The sequence below is a fragment of the Pelobates fuscus genome, chromosome 3 (genome assembly GCF_036172605.1).
Source record: "Pelobates fuscus isolate aPelFus1 chromosome 3, aPelFus1.pri, whole genome shotgun sequence".
Taxonomy (NCBI): Eukaryota; Metazoa; Chordata; class Amphibia; order Anura; family Pelobatidae; genus Pelobates; species Pelobates fuscus.
Genome location: NC_086319.1, coordinates 202,425,553 through 202,452,869, shown reverse-complemented (window position 1 = coordinate 202,452,869; position 27,317 = coordinate 202,425,553). Strand labels below are relative to the sequence as shown.

General features: G+C 41.9%; 2 protein-coding genes across 3 annotated transcripts in view; one reads left to right on the top strand and one right to left on the bottom strand.

The window, feature by feature from the left end:
• Window positions 1-14,338, bottom strand: part of LOC134601004 (leukotriene C4 synthase-like) — a 202,012-nt gene extending 187,674 nt beyond the window's left edge. The window contains exon 1 of the mRNA XM_063445416.1: window positions 14,277-14,338. Within this exon, the coding sequence (XP_063301486.1) occupies window positions 14,277-14,298 (22 nt within the window). The 5' untranslated portion in view covers window positions 14,299-14,338. The remainder of the gene's footprint in view (window positions 1-14,276) is intronic.
• Window positions 14,339-15,444: 1,106 nt separating this feature from the next.
• CANX (calnexin) overlaps window positions 15,445-27,317 on the top strand; it is a 33,003-nt gene continuing 21,130 nt past the window's right edge. Inside the window, exon 1 of one of the 2 annotated variants that reach the window (XM_063447914.1) lies at window positions 15,445-15,583. The gene's annotated coding sequence lies outside the window, so the exon portion shown is untranslated. The remainder of the gene's footprint in view (window positions 15,584-27,317) is intronic. The other variant, XM_063447913.1, reaches the window with a different exon arrangement.

The window sequence follows — 27,317 nt, the reverse complement described above, 5'->3', positions numbered from 1 at the left end:
ACACACACTGATGTTACTACTTAGACATCCCTCAATATTAATACAGAGATGAGAGTAAACACCTATAAACTGTGGAAACAGAGCTGATCCCCCCAAATTTATAAAGGTTTGCTTAGAGGATTTATTCAAGATTAAATCATGCCTCCTCCTCTCTCCCCCATGCACTGCTCTGTAGGCTGGGAGGAAGTGAAGAGTAATCACAGTCTCCCAGAACAACGCCATCTGTGGCTGCATGGGGAACAGCTGTTTAATGTAATGCTTGCAGGACGGCCAGCTGCCGCAGAACCTCTTTGTTTCCGTCTCTGCAAAGGGCTCTAGGCACTGCTTGTTGTGAGTGTGAGCCACTGTAAATTAGGGGCAGAGGGCACTTGCACTGCGGTCAAGACGGGTCTGGGCAGGAGGAGAGTGCAGTGCAATCAGTGCACTCCCCTCCTGTGGGTCACCAGTAGACTGGAGCACCTGCCCAGGATCAGAGCCGGTGCAAGGATTTTTGCCGCCCTAGACAAAATATAAATTTGCCGCCCCCCCCCCCATGTGACATCACAATGCCCCACCCATATGATCTGCCATATGAACTAACGCCAGTGCTGCACACAGTGTGTGTTTACATTAAAAAGCCTGCAGGGACCAGCTATAGACACCAGAACCACTTCATTAAGCTATAGTGTCCCTTTAATGTGAGGTAAATTATAGATTAGTGTCACTAATAATATACTAGATTGCCTACTTACAATTAGATGAGGATGATGATGGGCTGCAGTTTGGCTCCACTGGTCTGGTGTAGAACAGGACCTCTGGAGGCTGTTTGCAACTGTGGTCACAAAATTCAACGTTCTGGGAGAATTGGAAGCAGCTCCATTTTTTGGGGGCCTCTTACACAGCTCAAGGTCTGGGCCCCAGTGCCTGACGGTGAGTATGCCCATAAGGCCCACTCATAAGTCCACTTATATGTTCCACCCACCCATGAGCTCGCTCACAGGGAGTGGAGTGTGTAGGGGATGTGTTATGTGTTATCTCATATGTGTGCTTATGGTATGTAGTGTATAGGGATACCAGTTTGTGCAGGTGATGCAGTGTGTTTGTGTGTAGTGGAAGCAGTGTGTATTTGTGTATAAGGGATGTATTATGTCTTTCTGGTTGTGTGTGAGGGATGCATTGTGTGAATCTGTGTTTGTATGCATAAGGGATGCAAGGTGTGTGTCTGTATGTGTGTGCATTGAGTGTAAGAGATGCATTGTGTTTCTGTGTGTATGTAAGAAAAACAGTGTGTGTGTTTGCATGTGTGTGTAAGGGTTTGCATTGTATGTTTCTGTGTATGTGTGCAAATGATGCATTGTCTTTGTGTGTAAGGGTTGCATTGTGTGTGTGTGTAATGGATGCATTGTGTGTTTCTCTGTGTGTAAGGGAAGCATGTTCTGTTTCTGTGTATGTATAGGGATGCATTGTGTGTTTCTGTGTATGTATAGGGGTGCATTGTGTGTTTCTGTGTATGCATAGGGATGCATTGTGTGTGTGTGTGTGTGCGCGTAGTGTTAAAGAGCTCCCTGTCTTGCCCCCTGTCCTATAGAGCTGTCCCTTCTGTCCCTTAGATCTCTCCCCTGCCCCTTAGTGGTCTCTCCTCTCCCCCACCCTCCCCAGGCGGTCTCTTCTCACACTCACCCACCCTCCCTGTGCTCTTCTCATCCCCCCTCCACCCTCCCTCTGTGTGTTCTCACCCCCCCCCTGTGTTCTTCTTACCCCCCTCCTCCCTGTGTTCTTCTTACCCCCTTCTTCTTATTACTACCCCCTTCTTCTTAACCCTCCTACTTCTTCTTACCCCCTCTTCTTCTTCTTACCCCCTCCTTCTTACCCCCTCCTTCTTCTTACCCCTTCCTTCTTCTTCTTACCCCATTCTTCTTCTTACCCCCCTTCTTCTTCTTACCCCCCCTTCTTCTTCTTACCCCCCCTTCTTCTTCTTACCCCCTTCTTCTTACCCCCTTCTTCTTACCCCCCTTCTTCTTCTTACTCCCCCCTCTTCTTCTTACTCCCCCCTCTTCTTCTTACTCCCCCATCTTCTTCTTACCCCCTCTTCTTCTTACCCCCTTCTTCTAATTACTCCCCACTCTTGTTCTTACTCCCCCTTCTTCTTCTTACCCCCCTCTTTTTCTTATCTCCCCTCCTTCTTACTCCCCCTCCCCTCTTCTTATTCCCTCTCTTCCCTCTTCTTACTCCCTCTCTTCCCTCTTCTTACCCCCCTCCCCTCTCTTCTTACTCCCCCCTCCCCTCTTCTTACTCCCCCTTCTTCTTACTCTCCCCCCTCCCCTCTTCTTACTCTCCCCCCTCCCCTCTTTTTACTCTCCCCCCTCCCCTCTTCTTACTCTCCCCCCTCTTCTTACTCTCCCCCCTCCCCTCTTCTTACTCTCCCCCCCTTTTCTTACTCTCCCCCCCTTCTTACTCTCCCCCCTCCCCTCTTCTTACTCTCCCCCCTCCCCTCTTCTTACTCTCCCCCCTCCCCTCTTCTTACTCTCCCCCCCTCCCCTCTTCTTACTCTCCCCCCCTCCCCTCTTCTTACTCTCCCCCCTCCCCTCTTCTTACACTCCCCCTCCCCTCTTCTTACTCTCCCCCCTCCCCTCTTCTTACTCTCCCCCTCCCCTCTTTTTACTCTCCCCCCTCCCCTCTTTTTATTCTCCCCCCTCCCCTCTTTTTACTCTCCCCCCTCCCCTCTTCTTACTCTCCCCCCTCCCCTCTTTTTTCTCCCCCCCCCCCTCTTTTTACTCTCTCCCCTCTTCTTACTCTTCCCCCCCTTCTTCTTACCCCCTCCCCTGTAGGTGGCCGAGCTGCACTCCGGTCCGCGGTCCCGGCCGGAGTGATAGGAAGGTGCTCAGTGTGCACCTTCCTGTCAGTCCGGCCGGGTACAGGAAACAGAAACTCCTGTTCCGCGCGGAACAGGAGTTTCTGTTTCCTGTACCCGGCCGGACTGACAGGAAGTGCACACTCAGTGTGCACCTTCCCATCACTCCAGCCGGGACCGCGGACCCGAGTGCAGCTCGGCCACCTACAGGGGAGGGGAGGGAGGGGAGAAGCTGCTGCAGCCGTCTGAGCGCTCTTTACAGAGCGCTCGGCGGCTGCAGCATTTAAAGGGCCGGCCCGCCGCGGCCGGTCCTAAAATAATTTCGGGCGGCCTGGGGGGCAATTGCCTCCCTGCCCCCCGGCCCAGCCCGCCCCTGACCACACCGTCTCAAAGGTAACATTACTAATCTGGCATTTCAATTTGAAAATGGAACGTTCTATATTTGACCCTGTAACTTTCCAAAACACCATAAAACCTGTTAATGGGGGGTACTGTTGTACTCGTGAGACATCGCTGATTACAAATATGTGCATTTTTGTGCAGTAAAACCTAACAGTATCATGACATTTACAGCTAAAATGTGAGGCGGAACTACAAATTTTTAAAAACAAATTAAAATTTCTCACAGTTTTTTAATTTTATTCACAATAAATTATGTTTCATATATAAATATTTGATATGAAATGAAAGCCCTGTTTCTCCTGAACAAAATGATATATAATAAGTGTGGGTGCATTTAATATGAAAGAGGTGAATTACGGTTGAACAGACATATAGCGCAAATTCCAGTTTTTGTTTACGTTTTGTTTTGATCAGAACATGTACTATTGAGTCCGTCCTGAAGGGGTTAAGGACTGAGCCAAATGTACACGTTGTGAACAAAACAAAACGTAAACAAAACCTGGCATTTGCGCTATATGTCTGTCCAACCATAATTAACCTCTTTAAAATGGGAGAAAATAAGAAATTTAGTTCTACATGACATTTTAACTGTCAGTGTCATAATACTGTTTGCTTTTACTGCAATAAAATACACATATTTGTATTCAGCAAAGTCTCACGTGTAAAACAGTACCCCCTATGTACAGGTTTTATGGTGTTTTGGGAAGTTACAGGGTCAAATATAGCACATTACATTTGAAATTGAAATTCACCAGATTGGTTACGTTGCCTTTGAGACTGTATAGTAGCCCAGGAATGAAATTTACACCCATAATGGCATACCATTTGCAATAGTAGACAACCCAAGGTATTGCAAATGGTGTATGTCCAGTCTTATTTAGTAGCCATTTGGTCACAAACACTGGCCAAAAGTTAGCATTAGTATTTGTTTGTGTGTGAAAAATGCAAAAAACGCCAATTTGTTTGTGTTTGTTTGTGTTTGTGACTAAGTGGCTACTAAAAAAGACTGGACATACCCCATTTGCAATACCTTGGGTTGTCTACTATTGCACATGGTATGCCATCATAGGAGTAATTTTCATTCTTGGGCTACCATAGGGTCTCAAAGGCAACGTAACCAACCTGGCGAATTTTTATGTGAAAAAAATTAAACACAAGCCTTATATTTGACGCTGTAACTTTTGAAAACACCATAAAACCTGTACATGAGGGGTACTGTTGTACTCGGGAGACTTCGCTGAACACAAATATTTGTGTTTCAAAACAGTAAAAAGTATCACAGCAATAATATCGTCCGTGTAAGTGATGTTTGTGTGTGAAAAATTCAAAAAACTTCACTTTTACTGGCGATATCACCATTGTAATAAATGTTACTGTTTTGAAACACTAATATTTGTGTTCAGCGAAGTCTCCCGAGTAAAACAGTACCCCCCATGTACAGGTTTTATGGTGTCTTGGAAAGTTATAGGGTTAAATATAGTGCTAGCAAATTAAATTCCCTATACTTTCGGCATGGGTTGTCAGGCAGGTCCCGCTAATTGTAATTAATTAAAATACCTAATTATGTAAAAATATTACATAAATATATATGTAGAATTAATATATGTATATATATACGTATGTGTATATAGATGTATATATATATATATAATTTTTTTAAAATATTTTTATTTATATATAGGTATATTTATATATAGTGATATATACGTATATATTTATGTATATAGATACATATTATTTTGTTCTACATGTATTTTGATATTAATATATATATTAATATCACAATACAGTTAGAACGAAATAACACATCTATATATGTTTTAATTATTTATTTTTAGTTATTTTTTTATTGTATTTTTTAACGTATTTACATATTTTTTTATATTATATATAAATATACATATATAACAATAATTATATATATATTTAATCAGTATCAGTCTACGTGTAATTTGATATTAATATATATATATATATATAATTATATATACATTAATAGTAAAATACACCTAGACAGTGTATGTGTGTGTATGTATATGTGTATATATATATACTTAGATCATATATATATAATATATATATATGATCTAAGTCTATAATTTTATTTTTATTTTTTACACTGATTTTAACATTTCCAGCCAGCAGGGGGACTAACTGTGTAAAAAAACTAAGTACACCTGATTATTCAATAGCTTGTAGAATCACCTTTAGCAGCAATAACTTGAAGCAGGGCCAGCGCTACCATAAGGCCCTGGGGGCGCAATATCAGGCTGTCCGGCAGGAGGGAAGAGCTCTGCGCTCCTCTCCAGCCGGTTACTTTATGAAACGTGGCCGTGTGCAAGCACCTCCCGTCAGCGCATCCCAGCCTCTTACCGCCCGCCCAGCTTACTGCCGCCCAAGGAGCCTCCTACATTGGTGTCTGCCGCAGGCTGTGTGGAGGGGGGGGGGGTATGAATGACATCATATCCCTGCTCCCTGTGTATCACACAGTGCGACTGGCGCCCTGTGATGAGGCTGGGCTTCAAGACAGGACTCCACAGAGCCGGACAGCCTGCACCTCAAGAAACCTGTATGTACAGTAGGTATGTAATTGTGACTGTGAATGTATGTAAGTCTCTGTGTGCCTGTATGTATGTATGTATGTCTTTGTGTGCCTGTGTAAATGTCTGTGTGCATGATTGTCTCTGTATGTATATATCTATCTGTGTGCCTGTAAATATGTTTGTCTCTCTGTGCATGTATGTATGTATGTCTCTGTGTGCCTGTATGTATGTATGTATGTCTCCTTGTGTGTGTGTGTGTGTGTGTGCATGTATGTATGTCTCTTTATGTATGTATGTCTCTGTGTGTATATGTATGTCTCTTTATGTATGTCTCAATATGTATGTATGTATGTCTCTGTATGCTTGTATGTCTCTGTTCACCTGTATGTATGTATGTCTCCGTATGCCTGTATCTATGTATGTCTCTGTGAGCCTGTATGTATGAATGTATGTCTCTGTGTGCATGTATGTCTCTGTATGTATGTCTCTGTACGCATGTATGTCTCTGTATGTATGTTTCTGTGTGTATGTAAGTATGTATGTGTCTGTATGTATGTATCTGTCTGTATGTATGTGTCTGTATGACTGTATGCCTCTGTATGCCTGCATGTCTCTGTATGTGTGTATGTCTCTGGCTGTATATCTCCGTGTGACTGTCTCTGTATGTCTGTATGTCTCTGCCTGTGTGTCTATATATTTCTGTCTGTGTGTCTCTGTGTCTGTATGATTATGTCTGTGTTTGCATGACAGTGTACCTATATGACTTTGTTTCATTGTGTGCCTTAAAAACAATGCCTGTGTGCCTCTATGACTGTGTAAGTATGTATGTTTTTTTTTTGCCTGCATATCTATGTCTACATGGCTTGGGAGGAAAGACACACAAAGGGATCTGGAGTGGAGGGTCACACAAAACAGACTAAGGGGAGAAAGAGTCATACAGAGGGACTGTGATGGAGAAAGAGACATAGAAAGGGGGTTGTAAGACACACTAAAGTGGGAATAAAATACACTAAAGCACAAAAATCCATGCACCGGCCCTAACTTGAAGTAATAATTTTCTGTTTGACTTTATCTGTCTCTCACATTGTTGTGGAGGAGTTTGGCCCGCTCTTATTTACAACGTTGAGGTTTGCTGGCATTTTTTTATGCACAGCTCTCTTAAGGTCCCACCACAGCATTTCAATTGGGTTGAGGTCTAGACCTTGACTGGGCCATTGCAATACCTTAATTATTTTCTTTTTCAGCCATTCTTTTGTAGATTTGCTGGTGAGCTTGGGATTATTTCTCTGTTGCATGACCCAATTTCTACCGAACTTCAGCTGTCAGACAGATGGGTTCACATTTGACTCTAGAATACTTTGGTATACAGAGGAATTCATGGTTGACTCAATGACTGCAAGTTTCCTAGGTCCTGTGGCTGCAAAACAAGCTCAAATCATTACCACTCTTTCACAGTTCGCATGAGGTGTTTGTGCTATTTGCGCCAAATATAGTGCTGTACATTATGACCAAACATCTCCACTTTGGTTTTGTTTGTCCAAAGGACATATTTCCAGAAGTCTTGTGGTTCGTTCAGATGCAACATGGCAAACCTAAGCTGTGCTGCCATGTTCTTTTAAAAGAAAAGTGGCTTTCTCCTGGCAACCAGTACAAAGAAAAACACACTTGTTCGGTATTTTTCAAATTGTAATGTATATAGAAATAAAGTAATGATAGAAATAAAGTAAGGATACCTGACGAAAGTTCCTTAGAGAACTGAAACGTTGATCTTCTGTGGCAGATGCCTGAATAAAAAGCTAAGTTTTTTCACAATATTTTCGAAGTCCTTGGAGTGCTATCATTACTTTATTTCTATTATTTGGCTGTTAAGCACCGGGTTTTTTACTATTAATCCAGGCGTGCAAGCAATTGGAACTTTATATAAATATATATATATATATATATATATGTATATATTACAGACTGCTTCCCAAGCACTACCAAGCCTCAATAGCAAACCAGTGACCAACCTCATGCTGATGATTTGCGTTAACAATGAAACAGCTGTCCACGAGTGGTTCACTGGCTTTGCATCTTTTCCTAAGTTGTATTTCAAAGCTGTTGTATAAAGCAAACACAGACTCAAAGGAATCCATGTTTAAAATGGAATGAGGCAAAAATGTGATTCTTTGTTAAACTAATTTGCATATGCCCACCCGGAATGCTTTGCGGTAGTAACATCACTGCAGATTTGTGATTTCTGTGGGAAAGGATGGATACAAAACTTTCTTCGAGGAAGTTTTAGTTCTTAGATATATCGAAGAGGACACCTTCTGGAGTATATGAGCGAGCAGTAATATCAAGAGCTCTGATGTCAGAAACCCTCTTGCAGGATATTAAACAGAGAAGCATGACTAGTTTCGCTGATAGATGTTTCAGAGATAGTGAAGCATTAGTCGGACAGGATTCGAAGAAGTTGAGGATGATAGAAACATCCCATAAAACTGAATAACGCGGTAAAGGGGGACGAGCAACCGCGGAGGAGCCTACACACCATAGAGTGGCAACCTACCAGGGTTCCATCCAAACCATGGTGTCCAGCAGAGATAGAAGAACGGTATAGGTTCACTGTGCGATAGGCCTTAGCATCATCGAAGAGTAAGGTGAGAAATTGGAGGATTGAAGTCAGAGGAGCCGATACGGGATCCATGTTTTGTTCCAGGCACCAACCATACCATCTGCTCCAAGTAGACTTAGGTCCCCTGCTCCAAGGCACCAAGGTCCCTTGAAATCAGCCACACCATGAGATGTAGAAGGTCTAGGAGAACCAGGGGATGGGACATTTCGTCTGGATCTTGAAGGAGGCAATCGAGTGATGGGAGAAGTCATGGTAAGTCGATAGCCATCTCTAGAAGAGGAGGAAACCAAGGTTGGGACAGCCACAAGGGCGTCACAATCACCAGAGTCCCGGACAGGCATCGTAGTTGCAGTAGGCAACGGGGAATCAATGCAAAGGGAGGAAATGCATAGTTCCTTGCAGACGACCAATCTTGGGTGAAGCATCCGTTGCTATTGCCGTTGGGTCTGGTCTCCAACTGAAGAAACTGGTAAACTGTGTGTTCAAGAGGCAAGTGAAAAGGTCTATGTCCAGTGGACCCCAAAAATAGTGGATATCCTGGACCCTTGAATCAAGATGCCAATCGTTGAAATCTCTGAGGTGTCATGAATACCAATCCACTGTGGTGTTGGAGAGGTCGGGTATATATTCTGCAGTAACCAATATGCCCTGTGCCAGGCAGAGCTGCCAAAAATCCTGTGCCATGTTCACCAGGACCTTTAATTTTGTAACTCCTAGATGACTGATGTAACGGACAGCTGATATATTGTCCATCTTCAGGAGAATAGAATACTGGGCTTGCATTGAGGAGAAGCTCCGGATAGCGAATGAGCCTGCCAGGAGTTCCAGAGAGTTGATATGGAGAGTTGATTCGTAATCGGACAATCTGCCACCAGGAGAGAAATCTCCACATTGAGCACCCCAATCGTGTAAGCGCGCGTCAGATTCTATTACCAAATCTGGTCCTGCACCAAAGATGGCGCGGCCATTCCACACTTCTATGTGAAGAAGCCACCATTTCAGCTCGTTCAGAATGACCATATCTGTGTAGAATGCACCTTCCCTCAGATGGGAAGTCTGTAAGCGTTGTAGGGCTCGGTAGTGAAAAGGGCCCGGAAAAATGGCTTGTATGGAAGCCGCCAGGAGTCCGACCATTCTCGACAATTGTTTGAGAGTACGTTGGGGAGCTGCCAGTGTGCGTCTGATTTCCTTCTTGATATTGGACAGCTTTGACATCGGAAGATGCAGGCTCTGAAGAGTAGAATCTACGATGAGGCCCAGAAATTCTATGCATTGTGTAGGAGTCACAATGGATTTTTCTAAATTGATTAGGAAGACTAGATTTTGTAGTAGAGTCAAAGTCCAGTAAAGATGAGTTTTGAAGAGTTGAATAGACTGAGCCTTGAGTAGGATGTAATTTAAGTATATTATCAGCCGTATTCCTCTACTCCATAACGGCGCGATCACGGGCTTCATGAGTTTGGTGAAGCACCACGGGGCTGAAGACAGCCCGAATGGGAGACATGTGAACCTTTACTTCTTACCTTGCCAAATGAATTGCAGGAAATCTTGGTGTTGTAATGCTATAGGCACTCCGAGGTAGGCATCTTGTAGATCCAACTTTGCCATCCAATCTGATGGTTGTACAAGATCTAGCAAACAATGAAATGGTGATAGGTTACATAAGCGTTGAGCTGTCTCAAGTTTATCACTGGGCGGACACCTCTGCCTTTTTTGGCAACCAGGATGAGGTTGCTCACATAACCTGGAGTGGACATTGGAATTTCTATGATGGCTTGTTTGCGCATCAGGTCCAATATTTCCTTGGTGACAAGGTCTGCATCTTGTCGGGAAAAAACTATTTCCCTCGGTGGGGAGTATTGCACTGGCAGAGATAGGAAGTCTATGATATAACCTTTCACAGTGTTTAGTATCCACATATCCGAAGAAATGAGAGACCATACATGGAAAAAATGAATTAGTCTTCCCCCCCACTACAAATAGGGAAGAATGTAGATGGAGAGGACTCATCGTCCTGAATGGTCGCCTCGTGGTCCATGGGAAACCCAGGGTCGACCACGTTGTGGAAAGAAGGCAGGAGGATTGCGGTGTTCCAGGAAACTGGCTCGCCCTGTACAGGAGCTTTGGTTCTGCCTAAATGAACTTCTGGTAATACTGCCTGACAGACGGCTCCGGGCTCTTCCGGTCCCACCAAAAACCCTAGGGTTAAATACTTTGCGCATACTTGATTGCGCTTTATCTAAGGCAGTGAATGTGTGTACGAAAGAACCGATGTTCTTTGACAAAATTGTCTCCAAATAGGAAACCAATGACTTGAGCGCCCAGCACATTCAGAGCCATATTGACAAATTTAGCTTTAATTTTTAAAAGTATAGTTTTGTGATGCTCTGTGGCCATCGCTGTATTGGCATTGCCAATTAGGCAAATTACTCTTTGAATGCAACCACGTATGGTGGCACGATCTAACTCTTGGTCGTCTTCGACCATGTATTATTTTTGGATCAACTGCAGGTGTTCTGCTAGCATCTTCTTGACCGTAGTGCATGGTTATTCTGACCTCAATTTGATTCTGGTCACCTTATCCAGAGGCTTGCGCACTTGGGACGCTATATATCTGGCTACGTGGTCTGAGGGAGACCATTCTGCTGACCATGGATGGCGCAGCTCATCAGGGTCGAATAGGGGTTCGCCATGGGAATCTGAAATCTTACCTGTGTCCCCGGAAGCTCCATGCTCCAAATTAGTTTTATCAGGTCTCACCATAATACTGTCCTGGGAAGGGTCAGATTTCTCGACTCCAAAGTCAGAACCAGAATCCGATGGATCCCCTGAATCATCCATATAGGACTCCTCCTCAATATCGCTGAGATCTGACTCAGAATTGAATTGGGCTTTTGCCCTCTTTTTGCTCGGCTAGTGGCTCTTTTGCGCGGTGGCAGAATAGTCGCGCCATCTGTGACAGGTGTAATACTGTCCAACTCTGACATTGAGGAGTGCTTTACTTTAGCAAGGGCTTTGCAGCCAGAATGAGCCTGCACATGAGTCATTAAAGGCAATGCCTGGGAGTCGGCTGAGCTGATCTCTGTGCCTGAATCAAGGCTTGTGCAAATGTCTGTGACAGGGAGTCAGACATTACTCCCATAGCCGACATTAGGGTTTTAGTCATGGCTTTCGACATTGAGTTGTCAGTCAAAGCCTGCATTTCAGCAGGAGCATTAAAGTCAGCTGTGAATTCCGCAATGTCTCCAGATGTACCTGGGAATGTATCAAAAGCAACCTGAATGGGTGCAGTAGACCAAGAGGATGCTGAGGCATCTTTGCCAGACTGCATTTTCAAATCAGAACTGATCATTATAGTAAACAGAAAACCTAAAGAGGGCTGATTAACCCAAATTGAGGATCTAGGGCAGAGATGGGGAACCTTTGGCCCTCCAGATGTTTTGGACTACATCTCCCATAATGCTCTTACAGCCATAATGCTGGCAAAGCATCAAGGGAGATGTAGTCCAAAACATCTGGAGGGCCGAAGGTTCCCCACCCTTAGGTAAAAAGGGAGCAAAGTGTACTCACAGGAGTTGAATGCAATCAAAATTTATTTCACAAACACCAGAGCCGTCAGACTGCCACTAAAACTAAACCCCAACTCCGAAGTCTGGCCATTGGGGGCAGTACTATCGTCAAAACGTGGGGGAAAAAAACAAGAAAATGGCTGCCGCGAACAGAACTGTCACGGCGAACGGCAAAACACACAAACAGTGTTCGTGGAAATGAACGCAAGTCTATGGGAGCGTTTGTGCCAAAAATGAAAGCGCCGTATGTATAAAGCACTATGTGTGTTCGTGAGAACAAACTCCAGAATGCTGTAACTGAACTAAATGCGCGTGTGCGAGTTCGAATCCAATAAGTGGCGGTTGGAACAGTAAAAGGCTCACGAAAAAATGGCGCAAAAGCGCCGAACAGGGAACAGAAATCCCTAAAGACGTCCCTGAGCCCTATTTATAAAACTGGGCTCAGGGAGGTCCAGAAAACACAAGTATTGACAGAAAACACAAGCAATTACATAGACAAATAGCTAAATCAAATTGAATAAATCAATATAAGTCAATAAATATACAAGCAAAGTATACCAAGAATAAACAAATGTATTAATATTGTAATAGTATAATTTAAAATACATCAACTATACTACCATATATTAAAAACAGATAATAACAATTCTAAAAGGTTTAAGAGATTTAAAAGATCCCACAGTTAAGAGAACCGTGGGACCCGGTGTTACTTAACTGAGGGAGCAGCAAAGAAAGAGGAAGTAGATTACGCATCATCGCCTATTATGCTGGAGAGCTGAAGCTGATTGGCTGTTCCTGTCGCTAGGAAGATATACCTCTAATGCTATTTATTGTTATCATACCGTTTTAATTGTTATATTTTTTCTTTGCTTCTGAGGGAAATAAAGAAAGAGTGCAGCATAATAGAAGCCTCCGTGTCTTAATAAAATCTGCACACAGGTCAAGCACTACTAAGCCTCAATAAGCAAACCAGTAACCGAACTCATGCTGATGAATTGCATTAACAATGAAACAACTGTCTATGAGTGGTTCACTGGCTTTGCATGTTTTCCTAAGTTGTGCTGCAAAGCTGTTGTGTACAGCAAACACAGAATAAAAGGAATCCATGTTTAAAATGGAATGAGGCAAAAATTTGATTCTTTGTTAAACTAATTTGCATATGCCCACCCAGCATCCTTTGTGGCAGTAATATCACTGCAGATCTGTGATTTCTGTGGGAAAAGCAAGTCTTATGGCTTGACTGGTGTGCAGATTTGTGTTTCACATTGTATTAACTATCCACACACTTCAGGTAGAAGGGGTTTTCAATCACATTTGTTTCCCCACCACTACCTTTTTGGTTTTTGATATATTGAGAGAGATATATATATATATACTACTCTAATGAAATGAACCTAAGTCAATTTACCACAGGTTCATAGGGTTGGTTGTACCCCACCTTACAGGAATGGCAAATCCTACAAACAGAGGTATTACACTGAAGTATTACCAGGACTGTAACCCGAACCCAGCACGGGAGACATAAACACTGTAGCGATGAAAGTGCGGATAGTGTCTCTTAGCCAGCCCATGACCGCTGGTGTTGGTAGATATGGCCTCAGGGTCTCGGCATGAGGAAGTCCTGAAGATTGGGCCGGTATGCTGCCATAACATGGGTATGCTTCGAGTAGTTGGTATGCAGGTGGTTTGTAGCGCTCTGTTGTGGCTACTAAAAAAGACTAAACATACCCCATTTTCAATACCTTTGGTTGTCTACTTTTTCAAATGGTATGCCATTATGGGGGTAATTCTCATTCCTGGGCTACCACACCGTCTCAAATGTAACATTACCAATCTAGCAAATTTCTATTTGAAAATGGAACGTTCTATATTTGACCCTGTAATTTTCCAAAACACCATAAAACCTGTTAATGGGGGGTACTGTTGTACTCGTGAGACATCGCCGATTACAAATATGTGCATTTTTTTGCAGTATTATGACATTCACAGCTAAAATGTCAGACGGAAATACAAATTTAAAAAAAAATCTTATTTTCTCAAATTTTTTAAAAATTGTATTCATAATGAATTATGTTCCATATATGAATAGTTAATGATAAATTAAAGCCCTGTTTCTCCTGAACAAAATGAAATATAATAAGTGTGGGTGCATATAATATGAAAGAGGGGAACTACGGGTGAACAGACATATAGCGCAAATTCCAGTTTTTGTTTACGTTTTGTTTTGATCAGAACGTGCACTATTGACTCCGTCCTGAAGGGGTTAAAAAACAGTAAGCAGTTGTTCCATGTTTAGCTCCAAAACACTCACTCACAGTAGTTGTGATCAATGTTCATCTCAGTCTCTTTTTTTTACAACTGGGAGCTTCCATCTTAGCTCTGGATCAATCATTGTTATAAGTTCCATGATGCTTGTGTCAGCTGGCACTTAGCATAGATAGAGAATGCATGCAGAGAAGTGGAACAATGAAACAGTGTTTCCATTTCTCCTCTTCATTTGCAGTGCTTGACTTGGCCTATTCCGAACTGAATTATGGTATAATTTGCTATATCTTTAATTACATGATTGTTAGTCCACCCATTGTACAGCGCTGCAGAATTTGTTGGCGCTGTATAACTAATATAAACGTAAAAGAAAATATTTTTTATTTTATTCAAAGGTTTAAATTACAGAAGTGACAGTTCCCCGTTTAAATTATTTGATTTGTGTCAAACAAATGATTTTATATATAAGATCACACAACATCAAACAAGTACAAGAATGCTGAAATCCCTTGAGCTTGATGTTGAAACTATATTGTATTAATATATTTCGAAATGTCAGGGAGGAGCATGTGCTGTTATCCCTGCTGCTGCCTTTCTATTAAAATGTGTCCCTTTTTAAATTTTGTTATAAACCAATATTTTTAGTGGTAGTGTGACAGTTTTCTGAATAATTATTAATTTGAAGGAAAACAAAAAAAGAGAGATTTAACAATTCCTAATCCTGGTTCCATAACATAGTGTGTTTGCCCCTCTCTAGATCCATGAGTCACTCCATGTGACCTTGATGTCACTAGGTAATAGCTGGAGCTGATACACCAATTGAATGTATAATATTGCCATTACAAGCTCTGGGCTCTGCTGTCCCTGGCAGCTGGAGGAAGGTATTATAAGATCCTGTCACCCTCTCTCCCAGCCATTATCTGTCTGACAGAGAGCAATGAATGAAGCTCTAGCCTCCATTTTCTCATTAACACTTCCTCTTCCTCCACTCCAGCCTGCTTTCTCCTACACCCTGCTCGTCCAATCATCTCTCAGAACCTGCCCCAAAACCAACCAATCAGCGCTATCCACGAAGAGAAGCTACTAGGACGGTGCTCGCCCTACGTTTGATTGACACCCAAGGCTGTCCAATCGCATTCTGTAATGTCCCAAAAGGCTGGGCACGGCCGCTCCCTCTGGCCAATAGCGTGGCGCACAGGGGGCGGGGTAATCGCGCAAGCTCTGGGCTGTGAAGTCTTGCCTTTTTGGCTGTTACTCCTCCTTTTCTGTATTACTCCCGGTTGGACACGTGACGGGGCCGTTGCTGCAGCGGCGGGTTGTTGGCTGGAGTGGAGAAGCGGGTGAACGTGTTCCGGCGGTAAGGAAAAAAATAAAAAAAATCATTTAATAAGGGAAACGTTGGTTAAGTTTGTTATAGAGATCCCCCCAGGCTGTCTGGCAGCTGGTACGGCCTGGCTGAGCGGTCTGACTCAGGATTAAGCCGGGAGAGACCATTCTAGAGCTCCAGGGGGGGGCGGGGACAGGGCCGGGATGCTGCAGCCTTATCGTTGTCGGTAGATGTCCTGTGCGGCCCAGGGGCTGCCCGGCTCCCATAGTATCCCAGAGCGGGGACCGGGCTATTCTCTGTTATAGCAGCCTTCACTGAGCTGTCACCACAGCCGGGTCTGATCCCCGGCCATTATCCCAGTCTCTGGCTATGGTGATGGTAAATAAGGGGAGGGGGTGACACTAATGCTTCTCTTTATATCCAGGAAGCTCGGCTCTCCACCTTTTCTTTCATTATAGTAGGCCTGGAGTAAGGTGGTAATGATGAACTGGTTCCTGCACTACATGCAGTATAATGATACAGTATAATGTATAGCTATGCATGGAGTGCTTTATCAATGTTTTCTGGGACTGGAAGTATTTTCCTCTAATACACTCTTTGCCCTTTTGATATAATAGTATATTTTTTATTTTATAGAGATTAATGTTAATGGGTTTAGAACCAAATTACTGTCATTTCAGTTACTGTCATTATGTAAAGTGGCAAACTCCCCCCACCCTCCACCCCACCCCTTCCAAAAAAAAAAGAGAAACTTTTTATAAAATACTCATATTAGTTGTGTTGGAACTGCACTGAAATTCTAATCCAGTAAGAAAGATTTACTAAGACAAAATAGAGACTACTTTGTCTCAGTATTTCAACTTTGCCTGACGCTGCTTGATGCTGGGCGGAGCTACCGCGATAATCCGTGTCACTTCCCACAGACCTAGCCAATGATGGCTGCAGGAAAATTAGTTCTATCTATGGAGGGCTTTGTGGGGTCCTCCTTTTGAACTCAATAGTGTATTCTCACGCATACGCAGTTACGTTGGCTCCTGGCAGCTGAAGCGCCAGGAGCAGAAGAGGACTGGCAGAAAGACTGTCAGCGCCCACAAGGGACAGGTTTAGGGATGTAAAATTCACCTTGGCCTGTTTCATTAGGTTGCCTGCCCTTGCTGGACTACAAATCTTACCATGCTTGGGGATATTCAGACTGATGCTAATTTGGGTTAAATGGACACTAAAAGCAACAAGACCACTTTATCTAAGTGAAGTGGTCTGAGTGCCGTTTCCATGTCCATGTTCCCAAGCCTGCAATGTTTTTATTGCAAGGTGAACACACTGCCACTAGAGCCACTTCCTCTGCTATAACCGCTGAAAACTAGGTATAGATCAAATGCTCCTAGAGCAGCATTTGATTGGTACAGCATCCTGTTTTGCGGCACACGCGTACTAACCTCTCAGTGTTTCAATATAAGGATGCATTGGATTGCCTGAAGTCATTAATATTGATTATCTCAGCGAAACAGGCTGCTTAGCAGTGAGGAGAGCAGTGTGATGAGGCCTGAAAGGTAAGTAATACCCACCTTTCAAACACCCAGTGTGGAGGCAGCAACTAGATAGGTCTCAGGACACTATCCTGTTAGGAATACAAACATGTATTCTTAACGTGATACATATGTAAAATATACATGTAATGTGGAACTTACACTTCCATATTATTGTCAAGTTTGTACAGTCTTGATGATAATGGCTAAGCGACTACCAGCATTCTCACACAATCATGACTATACACGGGTTCTGTGTACTAACGGACTAGAACAGCAGTAAATTTACATTCTTAGGTGGACTTTTCCAAAGATATGCAGATGGTGTACAACTCTAATTTTTTAATTTGCAAAAATCCCCTAAGTGACATGCTTATATGAGCACCTTCCTATAAATGTATTTGAAACCAGTGATGCATATTATGTTTGTAATGATGGCAATAACCTGTGCAGAAAATAAATGCGGAACAAAAAGCAGCCCAAAAAGGCTAGTCTATGAATCTTAACTTGAGGTTGTACCTCTAGTTTAATAATACGCATAAAGCAAGAAACATTTACCAGACATAGTACATATAAATTGTACTCCAAGTAAAGGACCACTATAGTGCCAGGAAAGCCAGGCTGGCTGAAGGGTGAGGAAGGGGTTAAACTCTTACCTTTTTCCAGCAACGGGCTCCCTCGGCGCTGGGGACTCTCCTCCCTCTTCCGAGGTCATCCGCCGAATGCGTGTGTGCGGCAAGAGCCGAGCGTGCATTCAGTCAGTCCAAAGGAAAGCGTTTCTCAATGCTTTCCTATGGACAGCAGCATCTTCTCACTGTGAAAATCACAGTGAGAAGCGAAGAAGTGCCTCTAGTGGCTGTCAATGAGATTAACCCTGGATTAAAGGGACACTCTAGGCACCCAGACCACTTCTGCTCATTGGAGTGGTCTGGGTGCCAACTCCCACTACTCTTAACTCTGCAAGTGTAATTATTGCAGTTTTCTATTAACTGCAATAATTACCTTGCAGGGTTAACTCCACCTCTAGTGGCTGTCTACCAGACAGCCACTAGAGGGAACTTCCTGGTTTCTAGCACAGGAAACCTGTGCTAGAGCATCGCTGGACGTCCTCACGCTGTGTGAGGACCTCCAGCGTTGCTCAAAACCCCATAGGAGAGCATTGAAATGATTTTTCAATGCTTTCCTATGGGGAGACGTAATGCCGCGCATGCGCATTAGGTCCCCTCGGCTGGTGGGTGAGATCAGTCTCGGCCGACGCAATGGATAGGAGGAGTGGCGAGGGACATCGCCGCTGCCTCAGGTAAGTCACTGAAGGGGTTTTTACCCCTTCAGTAACCGGGTATTGGGGGGTGGGAGGGAGAGGGACCCTCCAGTGCCAGGAAAACGGATTGTTTTCCTGGCACTGGAGATTCCCTTTAACCCTAATGTAAACATAGCAGTTTCTCTGAAAATGCTATGTTTTCAGCTGCAAGGTTAACCCTAGATGGACCTGGCACCCAGACCACTTCATGCTTCTTATAGGGAGCATTGAATTCAATGCTTCTTATCATTAGCAATTAGTGGATTATGGTGATTATGATGTATGGGCCATAGGCACAATACTGATTTCGTAATTTCATTGAATGAAGAGGAAACATCATAATGATGCAGGGGTAGGTGGTCCGGGCACTTTGTCACCCCCCCAAAAAAATGACAGGTGTCATACTTCCTATGTTAAAGCATTGGTAGCAAATCCAACTTGACTGTATGACAGAGGAATGGGTTATCCCAGCTTGACAGTGCCAGAAAGGGAGTCACTATTACATTTAGAAAGCTTAGCTATTTAATATATTGATTAATTAAATTGAATCCGTTAAAATGCATTTGTCATGACAAGTTAACTTTAAAATTTTTCATAATGGATGCTAATTTTTAATGCAATGTTTTATAACTTAGACTGTTCACTGAATATGGCAACTCTGCTACAACATTGAATTGCATGGTTCAGTGCCTTTTAAATGGGAAGTGTGAAAGGCAGATGCAGTTAATTTGTATTGCCTGTAAGCAATGAAATGCTCTGTATTCTACAGATTACATTTCATTGATGGGCAGAGCAAAATGTATTCACTTCTGATCGCATAAATGATCATTTTTAAATACAGATGAATTTTAATAAGTGTTTACCTAATGGAATATTGTTTTATTTAGAACATAATTCCCTTATGTTTTCCATATTTTAGTTGTTTTAATTGATTTATAGCATTCATTATTTTGAATCCCAATTGTCTTGTTGTCAATTGAGGAAACTTGTTTACAAATGTTTTTACTAAGCACTGAATTTGAGCAGATGTTAAAGTCAAAGAACAAATATACACTAAAATAACCAAGCATGATTATTGTAGAATTTAAAAATTGTTCCGGATCTGCTATTTTTGCATAGATAGTGCCATTTACATTTTAATTAAAGGACCACTCTAGTGCCAGGAAAGCATACTCGTTTTCCTGGCACTAGAGTGCCCTGAGGGTGCCCCCACCCTCAGGGACCCCCTCCCGCCCGGCTCTGGAAAGGGGAAAAGGGTTAAAACTTACTTTTTTCCAGCGCTGGGCGGGGAGCTCTCCTCCTCCTCTCCGCCTCCGTTCCTCCCCGTCGGCTGAATGCGCACGCGCGGCAAGAGCTGCGCGCGCATTCAGCCGGTCACATAGGAAAGCATTCATAATGCTTTCCTATGGACGCTTGCGTGCTCTCACTGTGATTTTCACAGTGAGAATCACACAAGCGCCTCTAGCGGCTGTCAATGAGACAGCCACTAGAGGAAATAGGGGAAGGCTTAACTAATTGATAAACATAGCAGTTTCTCTGAAACTGCTATGTTTATAAAAAAATTAGTTAACCCTAGCTGGACCTGGCACCCAGACCACTTCATTAAGCTGAAGTGGTCTGGGTGCCTAGAGTGGTCCTTTAACTACAAATTGAAGTTTATTGAAATAGTCTAATGTTTTTAACCAAACCCTAAAAATGGTAATTCATTTTATTTTATTTTTTTTAAAGCCAGACCTGTGATGTGCAAAGAGAGCCCTCAAAGCTGTTACTGGTACTGGAGAATGCAGATAGCCTGTTCTCTTGCAGATAATGGGGACCTCTGTTTGCTGACATTGATACAAATTTTGTCCCATGGCCATTGGGATTTGCAAAATCCTCCTTTTGTCAGGACTTCAAGATTCCCAGATTGTTAAATAAACAGTTTCTTAATACTGTCCGACACTTAACAGTTTGTGCCACTGAAACAGTATTACCTAGAACAGATGTCACTTTCCAGACTTAGGCAGCATCTTTGAATTAGTGCTCTTAATATGGTTGACATGTTGTTTTGTTGTAATTTTAAGTGGTGTTCTCTATGTCAAGGGATAATCTGTCATATACAATAGCATATTTCTTTTATACAGGTTTAATTTGTGTGATGCCTGCGAGATACATGGAATTGTATGCAATTTGTGTATATACCAGAATAGATTTTTACCTTTCTATCTAAATCATTAATTCAGAGCTAATAAGACCTGATAAGACTGTTCCGGTATATACAAATCTCTAGACTTTAGCTTCGCCCCTTGGCATCTGAGATAAGTAAATTGTGCATCTGTTATGTGTCAGTGACCACATGAGGTTTTTAATGAAAGGGACATTGATCCCGGCACTAGGTGGAGCCATTGAAGGTTCTGGAACAGTAACATTTTCACTGTAGAAGCCACTGAGACTGCTTCAGTTGGATTTATATACAGAAGAGTGTATTATGAAACGTGTTTTAACAAGGTTTTTGCTAATTATGTCGCAATATTTGTGTGACCTATGCAGCTATTCACAAATTGTAAACTTGTAGATTGTTTTGTGTTATATGTAGTAGGGAACTTTTATGATGCCCTTGAATGGTAGGATTCGTCTGAAGACTTTTTCTTTTTTCTACTTCCTGCTTCTTAATTTGAAGTTTTAATATGATTAGGTTCACTAGCAGTCTCCTGGACAGATTTTTATTTAAAAGAAATTATACAATCAGAATCCCTGAGACCGTTTAGCATTTGGCTTTGTTAGTATGGTGTTTGATGTGAAGTGCACAGAAACATCATGAATCGTTTTGCTTGGCCAGCTGGTCAAATAAAAACATCAGCTTTGCACCTGTTTCTAAATTCTACACTGGCAGAGTTTGCAAACAGCACTAACATTTTAGCGGGGATTCTAGTGTGCATCACAGTGTGATTACTCAGAACAGTAGTTTTTTTTTGTAATTCTTCCTATGGGAATCCATGTTTTGGCAGCTAAAATAGTAGATTTCAGACGAATGTAGATTACATAACTCAGTGACTCTGCTTTGCCAAAATCCTATAACAGCTGACCTAATGGCATCTATGCATAAAACTATTATGACTATGGTATATTTATGAGTATAGTGCTTTAATTTTCATAGCTATAGGTCAGTCAATGTAAGTATAATACTGCTCAGTTACCAGAATGACAGAAACTCACTTATTAGCTGGACATAAAAGCAATCTGAATATTTGCCCCCACAGGTATTACTGTAATGTATGAAAATGCTTTTTATCATATGTTTGCAGTATACTCACTAAACAGTGGAAAATACAACATTAAAGGGACACCATAGTCACCTGAACAACTTTAGCTCAATGAAGCAGTTTTGGTGTACAGAACATGCCCCTGCAGCCTCACTGCTCAATCCTCTGCCATTTAGGAGTGAAATCCCTTTGTTTATGAACCCTAGTCACACCTCCCTGCATGTGACTTGCACAGCCTTCCATAAACACTTCCTGTATAGAGAGCCCTATTTAGGCTTTCTTTATTGCAAGTTCTGTTTAATTAAGATTTTCTTATCCCCTTCTATGTTAATAGCTTGCTAGACCCTGCAAGAGCCTCCTGTATGTGATTAAAGTTCAATTTAGAGATTGAGATACAATTATTTAAGGTAAATTACATCTGTTTGAAAGTGAAACCAGTTTTTTTTTTCATGCAGGCTCTGTCAACCAGGGGAGGTGTGGCTAGGGCTGCATAAACAGAAACAAAGTGATCTAACTCCTAAATGACAGTGAATTGAGCAGTGAAATTGCAGGGGAATGATCTATACACTAAAACTGCTTTAATTGGCTAAAGTAATTTAGGTGACTATAGTGTTCCTTTAAAGGACCACTCTAGGCACCCAGACCACTTCAGCTTAATGAAGTGGTCTGGGTGCCAGGTCCAGCTAGCTTTTACCCTTTTTTTTTTATAAACATAGCAGTTTCAGAGAAACTGCTATGTTTATACTGAGGGTTAATTCAGCCTCCAGAGCCTCTAGTGGCTGTCTCATTGACAGCCGCTAGAGGCGCTTGCGTGCTTCTCACTGTGAAAATCACAGTGAGAGCACGCAAGCGTCCATAGGAAAGCATTATGAATGCTTTCCTATGCGACCGGCTGAATGCGAGCGCGGCTCCTGCCGCGCATGCGCATTCAGTCGATGACGTCGCAAGAAAGAAGAGGAGGAGGAGGAAAGCTCCGCGCCCGGCGCTGGAGAAAGAGGTAAGTTTAACCCCTTCCTCCCCCCCAGAGCCCAGCAGGAGTGGGTCCCTGAGGGTGGGGGCACCCTCAGGGCACTCTAGTGGCAGGAAAAAGAGTATGTTTTCCTGGCACTAGAGTGGTCCTTTAATTAGAATGATTACTGACACGTATTCTTTACATGAAAGTGGCGCAACTACAAATAATGTGTATGTTGTGATTTGCAACTATTGTTGTCGATCATCTATTTATCCATCACATATGATAACAATACTGTGCCTTACCAGATGTATAATCGATACATGATTTTATTTGAGTATATGATATTAAATATATCACTTATTCTACTGGTGTGCCTTTTGGAATCACTATACATTAAAGTTTCAACTTTGACCAATAGGGGGAGTGGTACTATCCAGATTTGCAACCATTTCCAATTTTGTGTGTCTGTGTATATACAGTATATATATTTATTATAATACCATTGTTTGAGATGTACAGTGATGTTATAGAACAATTATCTTAAAGGACCACTATAGGGTCAGGAACACAAACATGTATTCCTGACTCTATAGTGTTAATACCACCATCTAGCCCCCTGGGCTCCTCATGCCTCCATAAATATAGTAAAAAATCCTACTGTATTCAAGCCTGAAGCTGTAAATCTGTTCCTAGCTTTTAATGTAAATACTGTATTTCCTCTGATTCCTCCTTATTATGTATTTGTAACATTTTCATGGATATGGTACTTTTATTGTTTTGCGTATTGCAATGACATTATGCCAGTTGTGTGTGTGTGTGTGTGTGTGTGTATGTATGTGATACAAGTGGCTTAAATGGTTCTTCAGAGCAATATTCAGTAAAACAATATGAAGTACGTTTTTATAATTTATACTGTGTCGACTTATTGATGTCTCCAGACAGTTAAATATTAGTTTAAGGATCCATTAAAGATGTATTGTATTATCTGCTACATCCTTGTCACATAATGAGCTTTTCCAGAGCCATCCTTCATCTGCCACAATTTTAGTTTTGAATTTACAGTGAATAGTGATAGAATTGTAGTTAGACTTTTTAAATTATGTGTGAGTTGTTTGCTTTTTATTAAGGGACCACTAAAGTCACCAGACAACCTTTTTCTCAATTAAGTTGTCTGGGTGCACTGGTCCTATCATTTTAACACAATGTAAAACATTGCAGTTTTGTAGACATGACACTGTCTACATTAAAGGGTTAACACCTCTAGCAGTGCTTCCACCTTCATAATAGAGTAAAATCTCTTCTTCAATCATATGCTGCTGGTATTTGAAGAGTGCAGTGTTTTGACTGCCATGCGTTCTCAGCTCAAATACTTCTCTGAGAAGCATTAGATAGGACGAGATTGTGGATGTTGTCAACATGGATGCTGACATCGATGGATCTGATGGCTACAGGAAAGTAGTCTTGGCTCTGGCAAGTAATCTTTATTAAACTTCGTTTTTTTGGTTTTTTTTTTAGGGTAAATAGGGTGGACAGTAATGACTTCAACCAAAGATAACCTATAGTGCTGAAAAACATTTTCTGGACTATAGGTTCCCCTTTTAAAGATCGGGATGTTATTTGTCCTCTGCCATAGTTGCATAGACGTACAATCCCAAGAAAATGGGCTGTAGTGCAACATCTGCACACATCACATAATAATTTTTATTGTACAAATGTAAATATAATATTTTGGAGTGTAAAATTACCGTGTGTGTGTGTGTGTGTGTGTGTGTGTGTGTGTGTCACACATTGAACCTTAAAACTTTGTTTGTAAGTACCTCCTCTGATTCTTCCATTCAGAGTATAAGATCCGGCAAGACCCTCCACCACCAGTTATCTGCCTGTCCCTTCTGGAGGCAGGTTGTATAAGCATTTTATCAAACATTAAGTTTGATAACATTTTAGTTTTATTTAAAGAGGTGGTGTTGCACAGGCTGCCTTCTGTGACTCTGTGTCTTTTTCCCATCTATTGTTTATCTTACATTGAACATGCTATTCTTATTTTCTGTATTGTGTATAAAGTAAAAGTTCAAATTTTCTTTTGAGATCTGTGGAAAATAACAAAAATAGAAAAAAAGAAAATGTGGTAATACTTCGGCACATAATGTTTGTAATAAACCATGCATGTCCAATCTTTTGGCTACTCTGGGCCAGATTGAGCGAAGAGGAATTGTCTTGGGCTGCCCATAACATATTTAATTTAGATCATAAAAGTTTGAAAGCCCTTTTCTTAATTGTGATATTTAATTTGTTTAATAGATAACTCCCTTATGTATCCTTATGTGGCTTTGGCATATTTAAAGGGACACTATAGTCACCAGAGCAACTATAGCTTATTGTAGTTGTTCTGGTGAGTGTAATCATTGCGTTGAGGCATTTTCATGCAAACACTACTTTTTCAGAGAAAAGGCAGTGTTTACATTGACCCTACATTGCACTCCTCAGATGGCCACTGGAGATGCTTCCTGGCTCAGTGCTGCGCAGTAGGCAGCTCTGCCTTTAAGCGGCCCCACGCACTGCATGGGGATGCTGAATTTTTCTCATAGAGATGCATTGATTCAAAAACCAGAATATTATGAATGTACCTTTCCTGGTTAAAAACGTTATTATTCTTATTCTCTTGTACAGCAGCCAAGTTCAGAAAACTTGACAATTGGCAGAGCTTTAAGCATGGTTCTTGTGGTGAACAGAACCTCGCCACAGGCTTTTGGAGAAGCCTGCTTGCCAGCCTCCTACACCAGGACTATGGGCCCTTTAAAAACTTATGTGATTTATGTACTTTTGTACTCCTATGAAGAGAGACCAACTGTTGGCCCTAATTCCCCTGAACCGATCTGGGTGACTTTTGTAAATGTTGGTTCCCCAGATCGGGGCTATCAGGGGTTATGACTTTTGTGGGGTTTCCATGTGTTTTAGGGGTACGTAAATGTTAATGAGTTCCTCTTCACCCTCAACATAGAGCCTTGTCTCGTGTGGAGGGGACAGCTATATTCACTCTGGGGATTGCTATATCGCTATACTCCCCTGGGATTATAACCACTTGCTCGTTTAAGAGCATATTGCTACACTCTCTTGGAGGATAGGTCTGCCCACTGGAAGCTGGATCCTGGTCTTGGGTCCAGGGTGGGTGGAGGACAGCGAGACCCCAACCAAGCTGTAATGCTGGAATTGGGGACTACAGTGTTGATGGTGTCTGGTGGAGTGCTTAAAGTACTCGGTGGTGAGCACTAGGAGCATCGATTGGCGGAGGCACCCGCTCGGGGTGCCAGGCGCTCCACAACAGTTCTGTTTTAGTTGCCAATCAGTTTGGCCCATAGTCTGCATTCCTTCTGTGAGACTGATGCTACGAACAGACTTCATGGGTAGATGAGAACAAAATGGTCGCACAGAGGTATTTAGTGGAAGAATAGATAATATAGTGGCATGGGAGTATAATCACTAAAGTGTTAAAAATACAATCCGGAATTCCTAATGCTTAAGTGTCCATGTTTGTATAGCCATAGAGGAGCATTGATGACATGATTCACATGCCTGGCAAATAACGCAAAGCTTCAAATCTTGAATCAATGTTTTCCTGTGGGGACATTGAAAGCACCTCTAGTGGCTGTAGGGAAGACATAACTAAAGGAAAACCAAGAGAAACAATTGTAAATCTTCCATTTGTTCCCTAACATGTAACATGCACATATTCTGACAATTATTCTTTGCAATGTACACCTAATGCCAGAGCACGTACTTGCACACAGATGTCTGACGCTATACTCTAATGTGTTTAATATCTGCTTTTGGTCTTGATATGTCTGGTGTAAGTAGCTTGTAATACAGCTTCATTGTGCACGAACAGAAATCCAACCTATATTAGTCTATAATTTTCTTAGCACTGACAAGCTTGCTTTATTGCCTTAGGGATGAACAAGTACTTCCTTTTCAGGTTGCTACTTATCAATATGTCAATGCTACTTTGTTCCCTGCAGTCTCTAAATGTTGTCATGCCTTTTTTTTACAGCAACTATGCATTCCATGTGTTCTGTATTCACACTGTTAAACATAGATTACATTAGGTACTCTCCTTCATGTCTGTGATTTTTGCCTCAAAAGAATCATTTTTTCAACCTTTTGTCCTCTTGTTTTATAGAATATGTGCCTATTCGGCAGCTGTACAGTGGAGGTTTTTTTTTTTTTTTTTTTATATAGGGGTACTCAAGTATTTCTTACCAATGCTAGCCAATAAGTTATATTTCTTATCTCATGTGTTCTCTTGACATTACAAATGCTGTTAAATATATATTAATAAAATAAAATGACGTTTTTGGCATTTAAAGGGACACTATAGTCACCAGAACAACTACAGCTTATTGTATTTGTTCTGGTGAGTATAATCAGTCCCTGCAAGCTTTTTGCAGTAAATCATTTTTTCCCCTCCAGAGAAATGCAGGGTTTACATTATAGCCCAGGGATACCTCCACTAGCCACTCCTCATATGGTTACTAGAGATGCTTCCTGAATGGAGACACTAAATGTTCCTCATAGAGCTGCTACCTGTTCTAAAGAAGGATATAATGGCACTAGAAAACGTGCAGAGACAAGCTACAAAATTGATAAAAGGAATGGAGCTTTTTAGTTATGAAGAAATGTTAAAACATGTAAATCTCTTTAGTTTGGAAAAACAGTGCCTCAGAGGGGGATATGATAACATTATACA